The sequence below is a fragment of the Protopterus annectens genome, chromosome 6.part1 (assembly GCF_019279795.1).
Source record: "Protopterus annectens isolate FY-2018-M chromosome 6.part1, PAN1.0, whole genome shotgun sequence".
Taxonomy (NCBI): domain Eukaryota; kingdom Metazoa; phylum Chordata; order Ceratodontiformes; family Protopteridae; genus Protopterus; species Protopterus annectens.
The window spans coordinates 426,277,964-426,293,666 of NC_056738.1; the positions used below are offsets into that span (position 1 = coordinate 426,277,964).

At 43.3% G+C, this 15,703-nt stretch overlaps 1 protein-coding gene across 1 annotated transcript in view; it reads right to left on the reverse strand.

Annotated features, from left to right (window-relative positions):
- Positions 1–15,703, reverse strand: part of LOC122805309 (protein FAM47E-like) — a 1,023,003-nt gene that overhangs the window by 556,531 nt on the left and 450,769 nt on the right. The window contains exon 3 of the mRNA XM_044075397.1: positions 7,546–7,587. Coding sequence (XP_043931332.1) covers positions 7,546–7,587 — 42 coding nt within the window. The remainder of the gene's footprint in view (positions 1–7,545; positions 7,588–15,703) is intronic.

Consider the following 15,703-nt stretch of genomic DNA (forward strand, 5'->3'; position numbering starts at 1 on the left):
GTAGAATCAATATTATGCAGGATGCCATGTAACCGAGAGCTTGCAGGACTTTTCTTGCTGTTAGCTGGTTCTGCTTTGTTAATGCCATGAAGTAGAAAGGGAGTTGCTCCTGTTTTTTTACTGTCAGGAATGCCATTTGTTTTGATGTGTCCAGATCTGCACCCAAGAAGGTTATCCTTTGGGATGGTATCAGCCTTGACTTTTTTATATTGACTGTGTATCCCAGGGCTTGTAGTAGATGAATGACCCTTTCCAAATCTTTTGTTAATTTGTTTTTGTTGTCCGCTTGTAACAGGCAGTCGTCCAGGTAAGGGTAAATTTGAATTCCCTGAAGCCTGCAATGAGCAATTACTGATGCCAGGCATTTCGTGAATACTCTGGGCACAGTAGATAAGCCAAAGGGCAATGCTGAGAATTGATAATGCTCTGATCCTGCAAGACATCTGAGGTATCTTCTGCAATTTGGTCGTATGGGGATGTGCAGGTATGCCTCCTTGAGATCTAGAGTTACCAGCCAAGACTCCTTGCCCAGCATGGGAAGAAGCTGCTGTAGGGTCAGCATTTTGAATTTTGGAACAATGAGGTATGTGTTTAAAGCGGACAGGTCGAGAATAGGTCTCCATTGGTTTTCTTTTCTTGGTACCAGGAAGAGTCTGGAGTAAAATCCTTGCCCTTGTTCCATAGATGGTACCCTTTCTACAGCTCTCATCCTTAGTAAGTGAGTTATTTGTTCTAGAGCTTCTGTCTTCTGATTTTGAGGTAGGTTTGGCATTCCTCTCTTCCTTGGTAGAGTATGGAAGTGAAACCTGTAACCTTGGTCTATTGTCTGTAAAATCCATTTGTCTCCTGTGATGTAATGCCAGTTTACTGAAAATAAGGCTAGCTTCCCGCCTAAGGGTGCCTCTCGTTGTTTCCTGGTAGGCGGTGCCAGAGCCAAGTCACTGCGATTGTCCTGTGGAAGTGGTGGTGGCTGGATCTGTGGCTGTACCTCGCTGGTTGTTAGCCTGCCACTGACGTCCCCTGTAGGCACCTCTGGATTGACCCCTGCCTCTTGAGCGCCTATTCCTGCCTCTCGGAGCTCTGGAGGTGTCTGGAAAGGACCAATTCTTGGAAGGCCAGTTCCTGCTAAACCTTGGAGGCTGGACCTGCAAGAAATCCTTGACTGTCTGGACAGATTTTGCTTTCTCTTCCACCTTCTTCAGCACCTGCTGTGCAGGGGAGCCAAACAAATTGAGCTTATCCATGGGAGCATCTAGGAGCTTTGATTTAACATGGTCTGGTAAGGACTGCTCTTTTAACCATGCATGTCTTCTGATCACTGTGCCAGTCATGGCTGATCTAAAGGAAGCTTCCAGTGCATCATAGCCGCATTTTAAGGAATGATTACTGACCTGCTGAATGTTAAGCACCATTTCCTGTACAGATTTTTTGTCTAATGGTTCATCCGAGGACAGTTTTTTAGTTAATTGGTCTAACATAAATTCCTGATACTGAATCATGTGGAATTGACAGTTCAAGGCCCTAGCTGAAAGAGTAGCAGAAGTGTAAACTTTTTTACCCCATCTCTCTAAGGCCCTAGATTCCCTTTCAGAGGGGAGGGGGTTTTTGGTAGAAGTAGCTGCTACAGCCTTGGGTCCCTGGGAGATAGTTTCGGGATCTGCAAAAGGGGCCTTATACAAATGATAATGTGTGTCTGGAACCCTGTAGTACCTATCGGGCTTAGCAGGGGCCGGAGGAAGAGAATCAGGAGCAGTACAAGCATCATTAAAAGCATCATCCACAACAGTAAGGACTGGAGGAATGGCTAAAGGCCTATGCTGTGGCAAATGCAAAAAGGTTCTAAGCCTTTTCCTAGAGTCTGAAAAATCCTGGCCCTGCCATTGAAATTGTTCCCTCATAGCATGCAAGGTTTCCCCAAAAGAAAATTCCTCAGGCGGAGAGGCAAAAGGAATGGACTCTTCTGCATCAGAGTCCTCATAAGGAGAAAAGGGGCCCTCTGGAGGGTTTGAATTATCTGATTCATCAGAGGGGCCATCTGAAGAAACTGGCTCAGGGGGCTCTACTCTAGTCCTCTTCTCTGGAGGTGGGTGAGAGGCCCTGTCTGGATGTGGTTGGGATCCTCGGATCAAAGAAATGAGATCCTCTGCTAGACTAAGCATTTGTGAACTAGAGCTAAGCCTGTGAGAGGGGGTCTTAGCAGGCACAGATTTTGTAGTTTTTGCTGCTTTAGCCCTGGCAAAGGCCTTAATCGACATGGATGCAGGAGGCCTAGCAGCTCCACGTGCAGGGGTAGAAATATCCAAAGGGATAGTATCAGATAAATCCTGTGAACCTGCAAGAGCAGGTGGGATTTCAGTAGCAGATTCAGCCAGGCTGGATGAGGCCTCGGTAAGTGGCAAGCTTTCGGCCGAAGGAAGAACCGTGGACTCGGTTTCAGCCGAAACCGAGACACTCGCGGTTGGCTTAACCACGGTTTTGGCCGAAACCGCAGACCGCGAGTGTCGGTCCTTTTCCTTGCGCTTTTTAGAAATTTGCGTAGTCGGAGTATCCGACGGCATAATGTAAGCAAAATCGGAGCCGAAAAACTCCTCAGCAAATTCCGACCGACGTCTAAGCGTCCGTCGGTTGAAAGAAGCACAGGCTAGACAAGCTGCTATGTCGTGGTCTGGGCCTAAGCAAGGTAAGCAGTAAGAGTGGAAATCTTTATGAGGTATTTGTTTCCCACAAGTTAAACAGTTATTCACTTTTTCTGACATCGGCTGAGGCAAGAAAGAGTCCCCAACGGGGTACTTAGCTTTTTAGAAGTCTTCGGTACTTGTAGTAGTAATCTCTGGTTCTGACCGACCGGCACTTGCGAACAGCTTCTGCTTCGGGCGCCACGCGGCAAGAAAGACTGTGGAAAATGGCGTCGGCTGATGCCTTTATACCCGAAGAACTGCAGCTATGACGTCGGATGAAGTGCGACACCAGCCGAGGCCAGACCCAGACTTTGGAATCCGGCCGACCGAAGGGCTGCCTGACGACAGGACAACCCATTTGTAAGGACTGCAGATGCATCCTTGAAGGACATCAAGGAAATACATAATGCGTTGGCACAACATGTTGTTATGAATAAAAAACACAAGTTTCTATTTAAAGTCATTGATAGAGCTTTCTCTGGTCCACGGAAAGGGGACACTGAGACTTTGACAGAGCTGAAAGAAACAAAATGGATTATTAACCTGAGGGCAGATCAACCCCCTGGTTTAAATAGCATAGTCCCCCTTAAACCTGTCTTAAAGAACAGAAGATGTAAAGTGTAATTAGTGTACTGTGCCATCTATATTTCACTGACAAATTTACAACTCTAAAACCAACTGACAATGACAATACTATGTGAGCATTATCTGACTGAGACCAAAGTTATTTTTCAGCTTTTATCAAAGGACATTTTATTGCCTGCCTATTGGCCAACATCATCTTCTTCATATCTTTATTAATAAAAGGAATATATCCTTATATTAAGGAATGAAGAGAATAAAATGATAAAAGCTACTTTCATATTTAAGAACAGAAGAAGTATATAACAACAAAACTACTGTGCCATCTATATGACAAACATGTAATTTGAATTTTGTCTGATGATAGCAACAACAAGTGACTTTTACCTGGCTAAATGTATTCTGGCCACTGTCAAAAGATATCATACTGCTTGCTTATTGAGCAACATCATTTTCCTCATATTTTTTATTGGGAAAAAGGAATGAACTCTTATATTAATGATTAAATGAAAAATAAGATCATACAACCAATGGTTTAATATATGTTGATATTATTATGAATATGCAGGAAAAGATCCATCATACCTGCGTATCATTGTAATGAATAGAAAGTTATAATCATAAATTCCATCGAAGATTTAAAATTTGGAGTGTTTATGAATGCTTCTATTTATTTATGGATATCACACAATTTAGAACTGCGCCACCTGTTATTGGTCTTGAGAATTAAAGGAAAATGGAAGAGTAATACTCACTTTGCTCACATTATCCTCAATAATACAATATACATCCAATCAAAATGAAGGACTGGAACATCTAATTTACATATATAATAAAGGCGGGAAACAGAAGTATAGAGTTGATTATATGCAAATTTATCTTGAGATAAGATAGAATTGGATGTTGCGAAGCATTCATCAATGGTGATTGGTCAAATAGTAAAGAATCTCATATATAAAAGGAAATGGAAGTCCCTAGTATCTCATACGATCTGAGGAAGACAACAGTCGAAAGTGCTTATCGGATATCTTCAAGGGACAGTTTTGAGCTTTTTATTTTTTCATTTTATTTCAAGTCAAAGTTTTATTCATATTAAAGGACTATATTTTAATCTGAACATTTGTGGATTTCGTTGATTGGCCATCCTTAGGTGGATTTTCTGTCTTTTTTTCTGCCAATATTGACTTTTTTTTTTTTGTGACAGACCACCTCTAGCATTTGGGAGTTATCTATTTATTTGCATCCAAATCCTACTCTCTTCTTATTCCTTGATCCCCTCCTTTCATCATAATCTATTTATTCCTTTCTACTTAATTTATAACCTTCTGCATGTGTTATGTATATGAGCCTTAGCTGCATAGATGTATAGTATCCCTTCAAATCGGGTAATCATAAACCACCTTCTTCTGTGTGAAAAAGCAACTTATCCCACTTAACTCTAGCCCTCTTCCCCTCCCAAACAAATTCCTTCATCTCTCTATGATCATCCACAACATATCCTCTAGCTGATAAAATATGCCTGACCTATTAATATAAGTAAAGGGACAAAGAATTTTCACTTCTTGTATCTCACTATTCATATCCATAATCAAGAGCTTCCAGTTTCTTGATTTTTTTTTTTGTATTATCTGTTGTCTCTTCCCACACATCGTTAGCTACCAAAACAGAATGCTTTTTAATCCATGTACCTCAACACTTTATCATGTCTCCATAAATATGGGTATTGCTGAAGCAATTCATGTGTGGGTAACACAGTTTACCACTACAGCCTTTAATGTATCTTCACGAATGTTATATTCCTCAAAGACTTGAAACCATCTCTAAATGTTCCACAACACCAAAGTATCCTTTTCTTGATTTTCCAAGTGCATCATTTGCAAATAAAGATAACTTTTCCAAGCTGTTTTTTAAGAGTCCAAAGGGGCAGGTTTTCCTTACATGCATCAGTCCCTTATTTTCTTTGCAAATGGCTCTAAATATAATGTAAATAACAAAAGGGAAAAAGACATGCTGCTTTATTCAGTTTTTCAAACATAGCTTGTAATAGAGGAACTCTTCCACTTCATATCTTGCCTCTGACCCATCATTTACCCTCTTAATTAACCCATCTGTGCTATCAGTGAATACAAATGCTACTATTGCCCTGCGCATAAAAAGCAACATGATTCTACCGAAGACTTTCTCTGCATCAACAACAGTGGTATTTTCTAATATTCTGCTTCCCTCTGGAACATCATTGTTTGACTAATGAAGTCAAATCTTTGCTTCCATTAAACAAAACCAGATCAATGCTGTCAACACCTTTGCCATTTTGTTAAACAGTATAAATATAAACATTTTATAATCTGGTTTAAAATTTAAATATGTCTGTTATAAAGCTGTGCCTGAAGGGTCTTGACCATGTTTAGCTATCACATCCACCACGGTTCCTTCCAAGATGCTGGTACACTCCTCTTCCCCACTTTTTAAAATACTGTTAAACAAAATCTTCCAGATCTTTATCACTTTCTTCCTTTCCAACTTCCAAACTTCCACAGGAATGCTGTTATTGGAGACTACCCTATTTGATTATACATTGTGTTTTTATCTCATCTCTTCCTATCATCATGGTCTAACCTTGGCATAATTAATCTTCCATAAAATATTTCCATTTATGCCATTTCTTGCTTTCTGCATTCCTATGCTTTATACAAATTATCATTACACTTCCAAAATATCTGCAATAACTCTATAGGATCTCGGATTATTTTTTTTGTCATAGGTTCCCCAGGTTTGGTTTCACCACTTTCTACTTTCTGTTGCTTAAGTTCTTCTAAAAGTCTTTGTGCTCTGTTGTTTTCAAAATATAGCTGCTAATAACCTTTTTAAACTCATGGCTATTACCAAAATAATCCCGTATTTTTCCTTTAGCAATATATAGTTGCATCTCTTCTTGATTTGTGAGATTCCCTTTCTTCTGCAGGGGAAGTCTTGCTGCAACCTGTTCACCTTTCACCTCTCAGCCATTACAAAATACAGCAGCTACTTTGCACTCATCCCTCCTCAGGGAAACAAACCCAAAGATTCTCTGGGTCATTATTGGCCACCTGATCTACTCTATGACTCCCTTCACCCATGACAATTTTTCTTCAGAAAGCTTACCTGCAGCTTCCCTCTCTGAGCAGTCAGATTCTCTTTCTGGGATGCTGAGGAAGGACTTCTGAGTCCCCAATTTTGCAGACCTCCACAATCTCTAGGGCAGTATCTATTAAACAGGTCTCCTCTACCTTGGTTGCCCCATCAGAAGAGAAGTTGAACAGAAGGTGCTGGGATTTTTTTTCTTTTTGAACTAGAGATCTTTAAGACCCTTTTTGCTTCCTAGAAAAGGAACACTGGGGATCTCAACGTGCACTCCTAAAGTAGACAGCACCTTTCCTTCTTGCTTGTTCTTCAAGAGCTTCTCACTGAATTTGCATCCAGTGAAGACCCAAAATAGTAAACATTAGCAAAGGACACCCTGAAGTCTTTAAAGTCACACAAGTGCATTCAAGAGTAGCACCTTATCATTATTTTAGTGGCTATCGCTCTAAATGCTCCATCAGTACCATTATGCAATAGCCTCATGGAGAAATTGGTAATAGTTCACATGGTGTCCACCTGAGACTCAGGTTGTTTCGCAAAGTCCAAATTGGTAGGTTTTCTCAAGGTATCTAAGCTCTTGTTCAACTACATCTCTTTGGAATCTTATCATGTGAGTCAGATAATTCAATCCTCTGAACACAAATATGCTCACTTCCTCAGCATCCTAGGGGTCTACGTGAGCAATTTGCTAATCTGTTGTATCACTTGACTTGAAGAATACATGCTTTGGTCAGACTAGGTAAAACCAAATATGGGTATTAGTTCAAAAAGGAGTTTCTTATCTACAGTAATTGCATCATTTTTGACACAGGGATAAGGTTCAAGCTATCCAGAAAAAAAATCAATAATCACCAAAATATAATTAAACTTTTGTATCTGTAGGAGTTCAGTAAAATCCCACTGTATACAACACACTGTACTCTAAACAAACAAATCATCTATTGATAAAATGCTGAATGACTTCTGAAATGTTAAGAGGAAAACCAATTAGAAATATTTTTTTTTAATAATGCATTTTTCCCAAATGAAAAGGCAGATGATAATCTTGAACTAAATGATTCAAAATTCTCTTGGGACTAGTAGTCCCCCCCCCCCCCCCACCGGCCATCCAGTGGTGCCACAAAATATACAGACAGTGTCTGCAGCCATCATGGACCTACCTTACCGTTTCAGAGTCATCAGCCTGGCCTTGAGAGGACAGCAATTCCTATAAAGAAACAGGTAGGTTAGTTTCATGTAATTGCTGCAAAAATGAAGCCTGAACAGGATAAGACACTGCAGCTTGTCAGGCCACCATATCTGCAAAACTATTGCCTTTTGAAATGTATGAATCATCAGTCGTACATGCAACACATTTAACCACTACCTCCTTTGGCAATAAAAGTACATTCAACAGTTTCATAGTTTAGTACTAGGCTATCTGCCCTGGGGCATTTATAAGCCTAGCCATAGTGATGTGGCTTTCGCCACCCCATGTAATGGTACAAAAGTGTACAGAATAGATTTAGAATACTGTGCCTCTGTCTAGTAGTGACACAGTGAAGATCCCCTTACATAATAGGATTAGTTTACTGTGCCTCTGTCTAGTAGTGACACAGAGATGACCCCTGGGGTAAACCTACAATCTCCCATCCACTCGTCTAGATTTCTCTTGAAGAGAGTCAGTGAGGGGCTCTGCCTAACATGAACTGGGATTCTGTTCCAGAGTATGGGAAGCCTCTGAGTTATGCATCTGTCCCTCCAGCATGTCCTATTCATATTTGTGATGAGGTTTAAATCTTTAGCTCTCATGGTTCTAATGGATTTGGATTTTTTGAGGTGGAGCATGTCCATCAATTCCTAATTGGACATGGCCTTGTACGTCAGGCACAGATCACCTCTGAGTAGGCGGAGTGCTACTGAATAGAGCTGGAGTTTCTTTAGTCTGGCAGCATATGACATATGTTGGAGACCCTTGATCCTCTTGGTGAGGTATTTTGGGGTCTCTCTAGCTGTTGCAAGTGACGGGTGAGGTACACACCAAATGGGGCATTGTACTCAATCATGGGCCTGATAAGGGAGGAGTATAGGGGTACAATGACCTCCTTTGATCTGGATGTGAATCCCTTCATGATAAGGTGGGCAAGGTAGAAAGTCTTTCTAACCACTTTGGCAACGTGGGTGTCAAATGAGAGGTCACTATCGACTTGGGTCCCCATGTCTCCGATTACTTTTTCTGTACTCAGTGGGTTACTGTCTATGTGATAATTTGTGGGTACTTTGTTTTTCCCAAAGGGGATGACTATACATTTTTTGGCATTTAGTTTAAGGCCATGACTCTGGCACCAGTTGTCCGTTTCAGTGAGGCCTTTCTGTAGGATGTATGTGTCAGCTGGTGTACTGACTATGGCACTTAGTTTGCAGTCATCTGCAAACTTTGTCAGCCACAACCCTCCCATGTTTGCTTTCACATCTGAGAAATAAATGCCAAACAAGAGGGATCCCAGGACAGAGCCCTGTGGGACACCACTTGTGACTGGCTTTGAGTCTGACATGGCTCCAGCGATTTTGACGTTATGGGTTCTATCCTTTAGTCAGTTTGCAACCCATCTTGTGACATATGGATTTACATTTAAGCTGTTGAGCTTGTCCATGATGCCAGAGTGGGGTATTGTGTCGAAAGCTTTAGGTAGGCTGTATGGACTTGCTTTGCCCTCGTCAATGGCTCTAGTGACTGTTTCGAAAAAGTCAACCAGGTTCAAAAGGCAGGATCTGCCCTTTACAAAGCCGAACTGGGTGGGATCAAGTGTCTGTAAGTCCCCAATGTCTCTGTTTATGAGTTCCATAATGATTCTTTCCATAGTTTTGCAGACCAGGCTGGTTAAGCTTATAGGGCGGTAGTTACCAGGGTCTGTAGAGGTGCCTCCTTTGTGGAGTGGGACTACTGTTGCTGTACGCCAGTGTTCAGGTACATATCCTGTAGTAAGGCTAAGGTTAAATAGCATTTTTATGTGTGGGTTTAGCTCCTCTTGGAGTTCATGTAGCACGCAAGCCAGGATACCATCAGGTCCCATTGATGCTGTGTTTTTAGCTTTGCTAAGGGCGGTTCTCACCTGGACATCTGAGATGACAGGGAGGTTACATTCAGCTGGGATAAGTATTTCTTCTTTTGGGGGTGAGGGAGGGGAGAAATTTGCACTGAACCTGTCTGCCAGAATGTTGGCAATATCTGTGGGTTCAGTGTATTTTTTGTCATTGTGAACTAACTCTGAACATATCTGAGGGTTTCCGCCCAGGTTTCTAACATAGCAGAAGGAGGCCTTGTGGTTATCTTTAGTGTCCATAGCGATTTTTCTCTCAAAGTTGGCCTTGGATGTTTTTATGAGAGAACGTAGCTTTCTACTAGTGCTGATCAGAGATGCCTGCTCTTTATAGGATTTTGCTCTGTTGTGCAGTAGCTTCCTTCTTTTGTTATACAATTTGTTTATGGCTGGGGTCCACCAGACAGGACGCCTGCCCTTGGTGGAGAGGGTCTTGGTTTTATTTGGGATTGCATGATCCATGCATTCTTGGAGATGTCCATAGAAAGCATTTGTGAAGGATTCTGCATTGTGGGATGTGGTTTCCACTGGCCCAGTGGGCTTAAAGGATACCATCTCAGTTTTAAGAAGTGTAAAGTCGGCTTTTGAGAAGTTTTTCACTGTAGTCTTTTGTGTTGGGGGTGGAGGTGGGATATGTATATCCAGGGTGATTAGTGTGTGGTCAGATCTCACTAGTGAGGGGTATACTTCCGGTGTGGAGCACTTATAGGTTCATAGGTTCATAGGTTCATACTAGGCTATCTGCCCGAGGGCATTTACAAGCCTAGCCCGTCGTTTTGTGGCTTACGCCACCCCTTTAGTATGGGGAACTATACCCATTATTTTGCTGTGCCTCTGTCGAGCAGTGACACTGAGGTAATCCCTGGGGTATATCTGCGATCTCCCATCCATTGGTCAAGATTTCTCTTGAACAAGGCCAGCGAGGTGCTCTGCCTCACATGTAACGGGATTTTGTTCCACAGCATGGGGAGTCTTTGGGTGATGAATCTATCCCTCCAGCACGTCCTATTAATAGTCGTGTCAAGGTTTAAGTCTCCCGCCCTTGTGGCTCTGATGGATCTAGATTTTTTGAGGTGAAGCATATTCATCAAATCTGGGTTTGACATGGCCTTGTATGTTAGGCAAAGGTCACCTCTGAGCAAGCGGTAGGCGACTGAATAGAGCTGGAGTTCTTTCAGTCGGGCAGCATAGGACAGATTTTTGAGACCCTTTATCCTTTTGGTGAGGAACTTTTGTGGCCTCTCCAGCTGCTGCAAGTGTCGGGTCAGATACATTCGAATGGGGCATTGTACTCAATCATTGGTCTGATGAGTGATGAGTAAAGGGAGACTATGACCTCCCTTGATCTAGATGAGAATCCCTTCATGATAAGGTGGGCAATGTAGAAGGTCTTCCTAACTACTTTAGCTACATGGGTGTCGAATGACAGACTACTATCAACCTGGGTCCCCAGGTCCCTGATAACTTCTTCTGTGCTCAGTGGATTGCCACCTATTTGGTAGCTAGGGGTAACCTTGTTTTTCCCGAAGGGTATGACTATGCATTTTTGGCATTTAACTTTAGGCCGTGGCTTTGGCACCAGTTATCCGCTTCTACGAGACCCTTCTGAACGATATCTGTGTCTGATCTGTTTTCCACTATGGCCCAGTTTGCAGTCATCTGCAAACTTTGTCAGCCATAACCCTCCTGTGTTTGCTTGTACTTGAAAAGTAGATGCCAAACAAGAGTGGGCCCAGGACTGAGCCCTGTGGGACACCACTTGTGACAGGCTTTGAGTCTGACATGGCGCCAGCAGCTCTGACCCTGTGGGTTCTGTCACTCAGCCAGTTTGCAACCCATCTTGTGATGTATGGGTTGACATTTAAGCTGATGAGTTTTTCAATGATACCCGAATGGGGTATTGTATCGAAGGCCTTAGCCAGATCGAGGTAGGCTGTATGGACTGCCTTTCCCTCATCAATGGCTTTGGTGACTGTTTCAAAAGTCAACCAAGTTTAAAAGGCATGATCTGCCTTTGACAAAGCCAAACTGGGTTGGATCCAAAGTCTGCAAATTCCCTATGTCTTTATTTATGAGGTCCATTATGATCCTCTCCATGGCTTTGCAGATAAGGCTTGTCAAGCTAATGGGCGGTAATTTCCAGGGTCGGTGGAGGCACCGCCTTTGTGAAGTGGTACCACAGCTGCAGTGCGCCACTCCTGGATGTATCCAGAGGTAAGACTTTGATTAAACAGCTGTCCTAGCTGTGGGTTTAATTCCTCATTGAGTTCATGGAGCACACAGCCGGGGACACCATCAGGTCCCATGGATGCTGTGTATTTTCCTTTATAGAGAGCTGTTCTCACTTGCGCGCTGGAGATGTTTGGGGGCTGCATTCGTTTCGTATAGTTATCTCTCCTTTTGGGGGGGGGGAGAAGTTTGCACTGAACCTGTCAGCCAGTATGTTGGCAATGTCTGTAGGATCAGTAATCTTCACATCATTTTGAACTAGCTCTGAGCAAATCTGGGAGTTTCCTCCCAGGTTTCTAACATAGCTAAAGAAGGCCTTATGATTGTCTTTTGAGTCTATAGCTATTCTTCTCTCAAATTTGCTTTGGATGATTTTATGAGAGCTCTTAGTTTTTACTTATAGTGATCAAGGGTGTCTTACCTTTTAAGGATTTTGCTCTATCTTGTAGTAGCTTCCTCCTTTTGTTGTAGAGTTTGTTTATGGCTGGGGTCCACCAGACTGGACGCTTGCCTTTGGTACAAAGAGTCTTTGTTTTGCTTGGGATTGCCTTATCCATGCAGTCCTGCAGGTGCTGGTAGAAGGCATTTGTAAGTGATTCAGCTGCTTGAGTACTGTTTTCCGCGGCTCGGGGCCTTAAAGGAGACCACACTAGTCTTTAGAAGTGTGAAGTCGGCTTTTGAGAAGTTCTTTACTGTGGTCTTTTTATTTCAGGTGGGGTGGGATGAGGACCTCCAGCGAGATTAGTTTGTGGTCTGATCTCACCAGTGAGGGTACACCTCGGTGTTGAACATTGTGCTCCCATGTTCGTGATGATGAGATCAAGTATGTTATCTCCTCTTGTGGGGATGGTGACTAGTTGTTCCATGGCATTTGAGTTTATGAATTCCAGGAACTTTTGGGCTAGGGTGTTTGGGCTTGAGTAGTGTTCCCAGTCTATATTAGGGTAATTGAAGTCACCTAGTATGATGGTGTTTGGTGATACATTTATCCCTCTAGTGTTTTCAGGAAGGCCATGTGAGGTTCCTGAGTTTGTGAGGGTGGCCTGTAACATGCTACAATTTGCAGAGCAGTCTTGCCTATGGTTAATTGCACCTGGATGGTCTCCGATGCATCGTGCGTTGCCACCAGTCTTGAGGTGTGGGTGTCCTTGATGAATATGGATACCCCCTCCTTTCTTGGTATTGTCCAGATTTTGGGGGCGGAACGCATGATATGAGGTAAAACCTGATAGCGCTGGGGTGCTCTCAGGAGCCTTGAACCAGGTTTCTGTCACAGCACAGACATCGATGTTCTCCATACTGAGAAGGGCCTCGAGTGCGTGCATTTTGAGATTTAGACTTCTGGCATTGAGCAGCATTACCCTTAGTTTTCTTCCCTTTTTGTGTTCTAGGGTGGTAGGTTTAGAATTTGAGCCTTGCCTAAAAAAGGTACTATGGGGTGGCAAGAGCCTTTGCCAATATCCGAATCCCAGGGTGACAGGTGCAAGCCGTCCCTTGAAAGCAGCGTGGCTTGTCCAGCATGTCATCCCAGGCAGACAGACACTGGATCCCCTTTGAATGACACCAGTGTTTAAGCCAATTGTTAAAGCTGATCATCTTATCTCTGTATTGTGGCATCATTCTTGGTGAAGGTAGGATACTGCTCAAGGTCAGGGTCATACCTGTCTGGGCTACATAATCAGAGAGCTCCTCAATGTCTCTTTTCATGTAGTCCAAGGAGGTACGTCTCAGGTCGTTTACACCAGCGTGGACAATGACTGAGTCATATTTGTACCTGCTGTTGAGAGACCTGAGTGCTTGCGTTATGTGGCGGATTCTAGCGCATCGGGCCAAACCAAAAAGGGAGGGGGAGTGTCCGTATGTCCCCATGTTTGTGATGATCAGGTCTAGTATATTATCTCCTCTTGTGGGAGAGGTGACTAGCTGTTCCATTGCATTTGAATTTATGAATTCCAGGAACCTTTGGGCTGGGGTGTTTGGGCTAGAATAATGCACCCAGTCTATGTTAGGGTAGCTGAAGTCTCCCAATATGATGGTGTTAGGAGAGACATTCATATCCTCCAATGTCTTCAGGAAGGCTGAATGGGGTTCCTGAGATTGGGAGGGTGGTCTGTAACATGCTACCAGTTGTATAGCAGTTTTGCCTGCGGTTAGTTGCACCTGGGTGGTCTCTGATGCTTCATGTGTTGCCACTAACCTGGAGGTGTGGGTGTCCTTGATGAATATGGACACTCCCCCTCCCTTTTTGGTTTGGCCCGAGTTTTGGGGCCGAAAAGCACGATACAAGGTATAGCCTGGTAGCGCTGGGGTGCTCTCAGGAGCCTTGAACCAGGTTTCAGTTACTGCACAGACATCGATGTTCTCCATACTGAGGAGTGCTTCGAGAGCCTGCATCTTGAGATTTAGACTTCTGGCGTTGAGCAGCATTACCCTTATTTTTTTTCCATTTTTGTTTTCTAAGGAGGTGGGTTTGTCTTTTGAGCCTTGCCTAAAAAAGGCACTATGGGGGTGGCAAGAGCCTTAGCCAATATCCGGAAGCCCAGTGGTGACAGATGCAAGCCTGCGAAGCAGCGTGGCTTATCCAGCATGTCATCCCAAACAGACAGACATTGGATCCCCCTAGAATGACACCAGTATTTCAGCCAATTATTAAAGCTGATGATCTTGTCTTTGTATTGTGGCATCATTCTTGGTGAGGGCAAGATGCTGCTCAGGGTCAGGGTCATACCAGCCTGGGCTACATAATCAGAGAGCTCCTCTATGTCTCTTTTCATGTAGTCCAGGGAGGTACATCTCAGGTCATTCACGCGGGATGGACAATGACGGAGTCATATTTGTACTTGCTTTGGAGTGACCTGAGTGCGTGTGTTATGTGGTGGATCCTAGCTCCCAATAGGCAGCTCACCGTTACCCTCTCCTTGTTAAGCCTGGTAAGCGGAACGTCAGTGTGTCTGATTATAGAGTCACCTATTACTAGTGCATCAGGCATGGTGTTTGGCCTTAAGGGCTGTGATTGTTTGACACACTGATTTATTGAAGTATGTGTTGCATGTGTTATGTTTTGAGATGGTGGATTTTTGGGTGTCTGCTTTGGGAGCCTCTGTTGTTTTGGTAAGTTTTTTGTTAGGGACTCCGAGTATGTCTTTGTGTTATTATGTGTTTGGTTTGCAGTTGTGGTAGGTCTATGTGGGACTGGGTTTGGTGTGTGTGTGGTTACCTTCTCCTCCTGTCTGGTCTTGCCAGTCCTGAGTTGAGAGAGTTCAGCCACCAGTTTGGCTATATAGTTGCATCTCTCACATGTATTTGTGTTTGTTGGGAGGAGGAGAGGGTTGTCTGTGTACATGAGACAATTGTAGCATTGTCTCAAGATTCCCAGATTAACCAGCTGAACCGGAGAGGATGCTAGTAATCTACCACTCGACATGCTAGAATATTATAAGGGAGTGCTGTGCCTTTAAGGGAAGTGGGTACTCACAGGGGTGGTAGGTGGATGTAGTGCTTACTTTAGTTAGCGAGTGCTTACTTAGAAGAGAGGTTTTGAGAACAAGTGCTAGGCTTATAATAAAGCGAGTAGACTGATTATTATAACAGTAGAGCTTTCTTAAGGGAAAATTTGAAGAGCAGACTTGGCGGAGCCAGAAAAAGTTTAACCGGCGCTGCCACAAACGTGCAAAGCCATGCAAACGCGGATTTTAAACAGGGAACTTCAAAAGAGCTAGAAATGGTCCCAAACAACCAATTACTACAAGCTCTTGTGCTGAGGTCACTCCTTCAGGGACAGATAGGCTGCTCAAGGCTCCCCACTCCCAATGGTGAGCAAAGAAACTTCCTTCTATCCAAGTAAGGCAATGGACAACACAGGAACTACACCACAGCCCAGAATACAGCAAAGCCTGTATACTGGTCTAAACTAGTCGAGGAGAGGTGGGAAAACAAGGATATTTTTTTGTTTTTTTGTTTTGAGATAGAAAGCACACAGAAATGCAGGAAACAGTAATAAATCAGTTACACAGG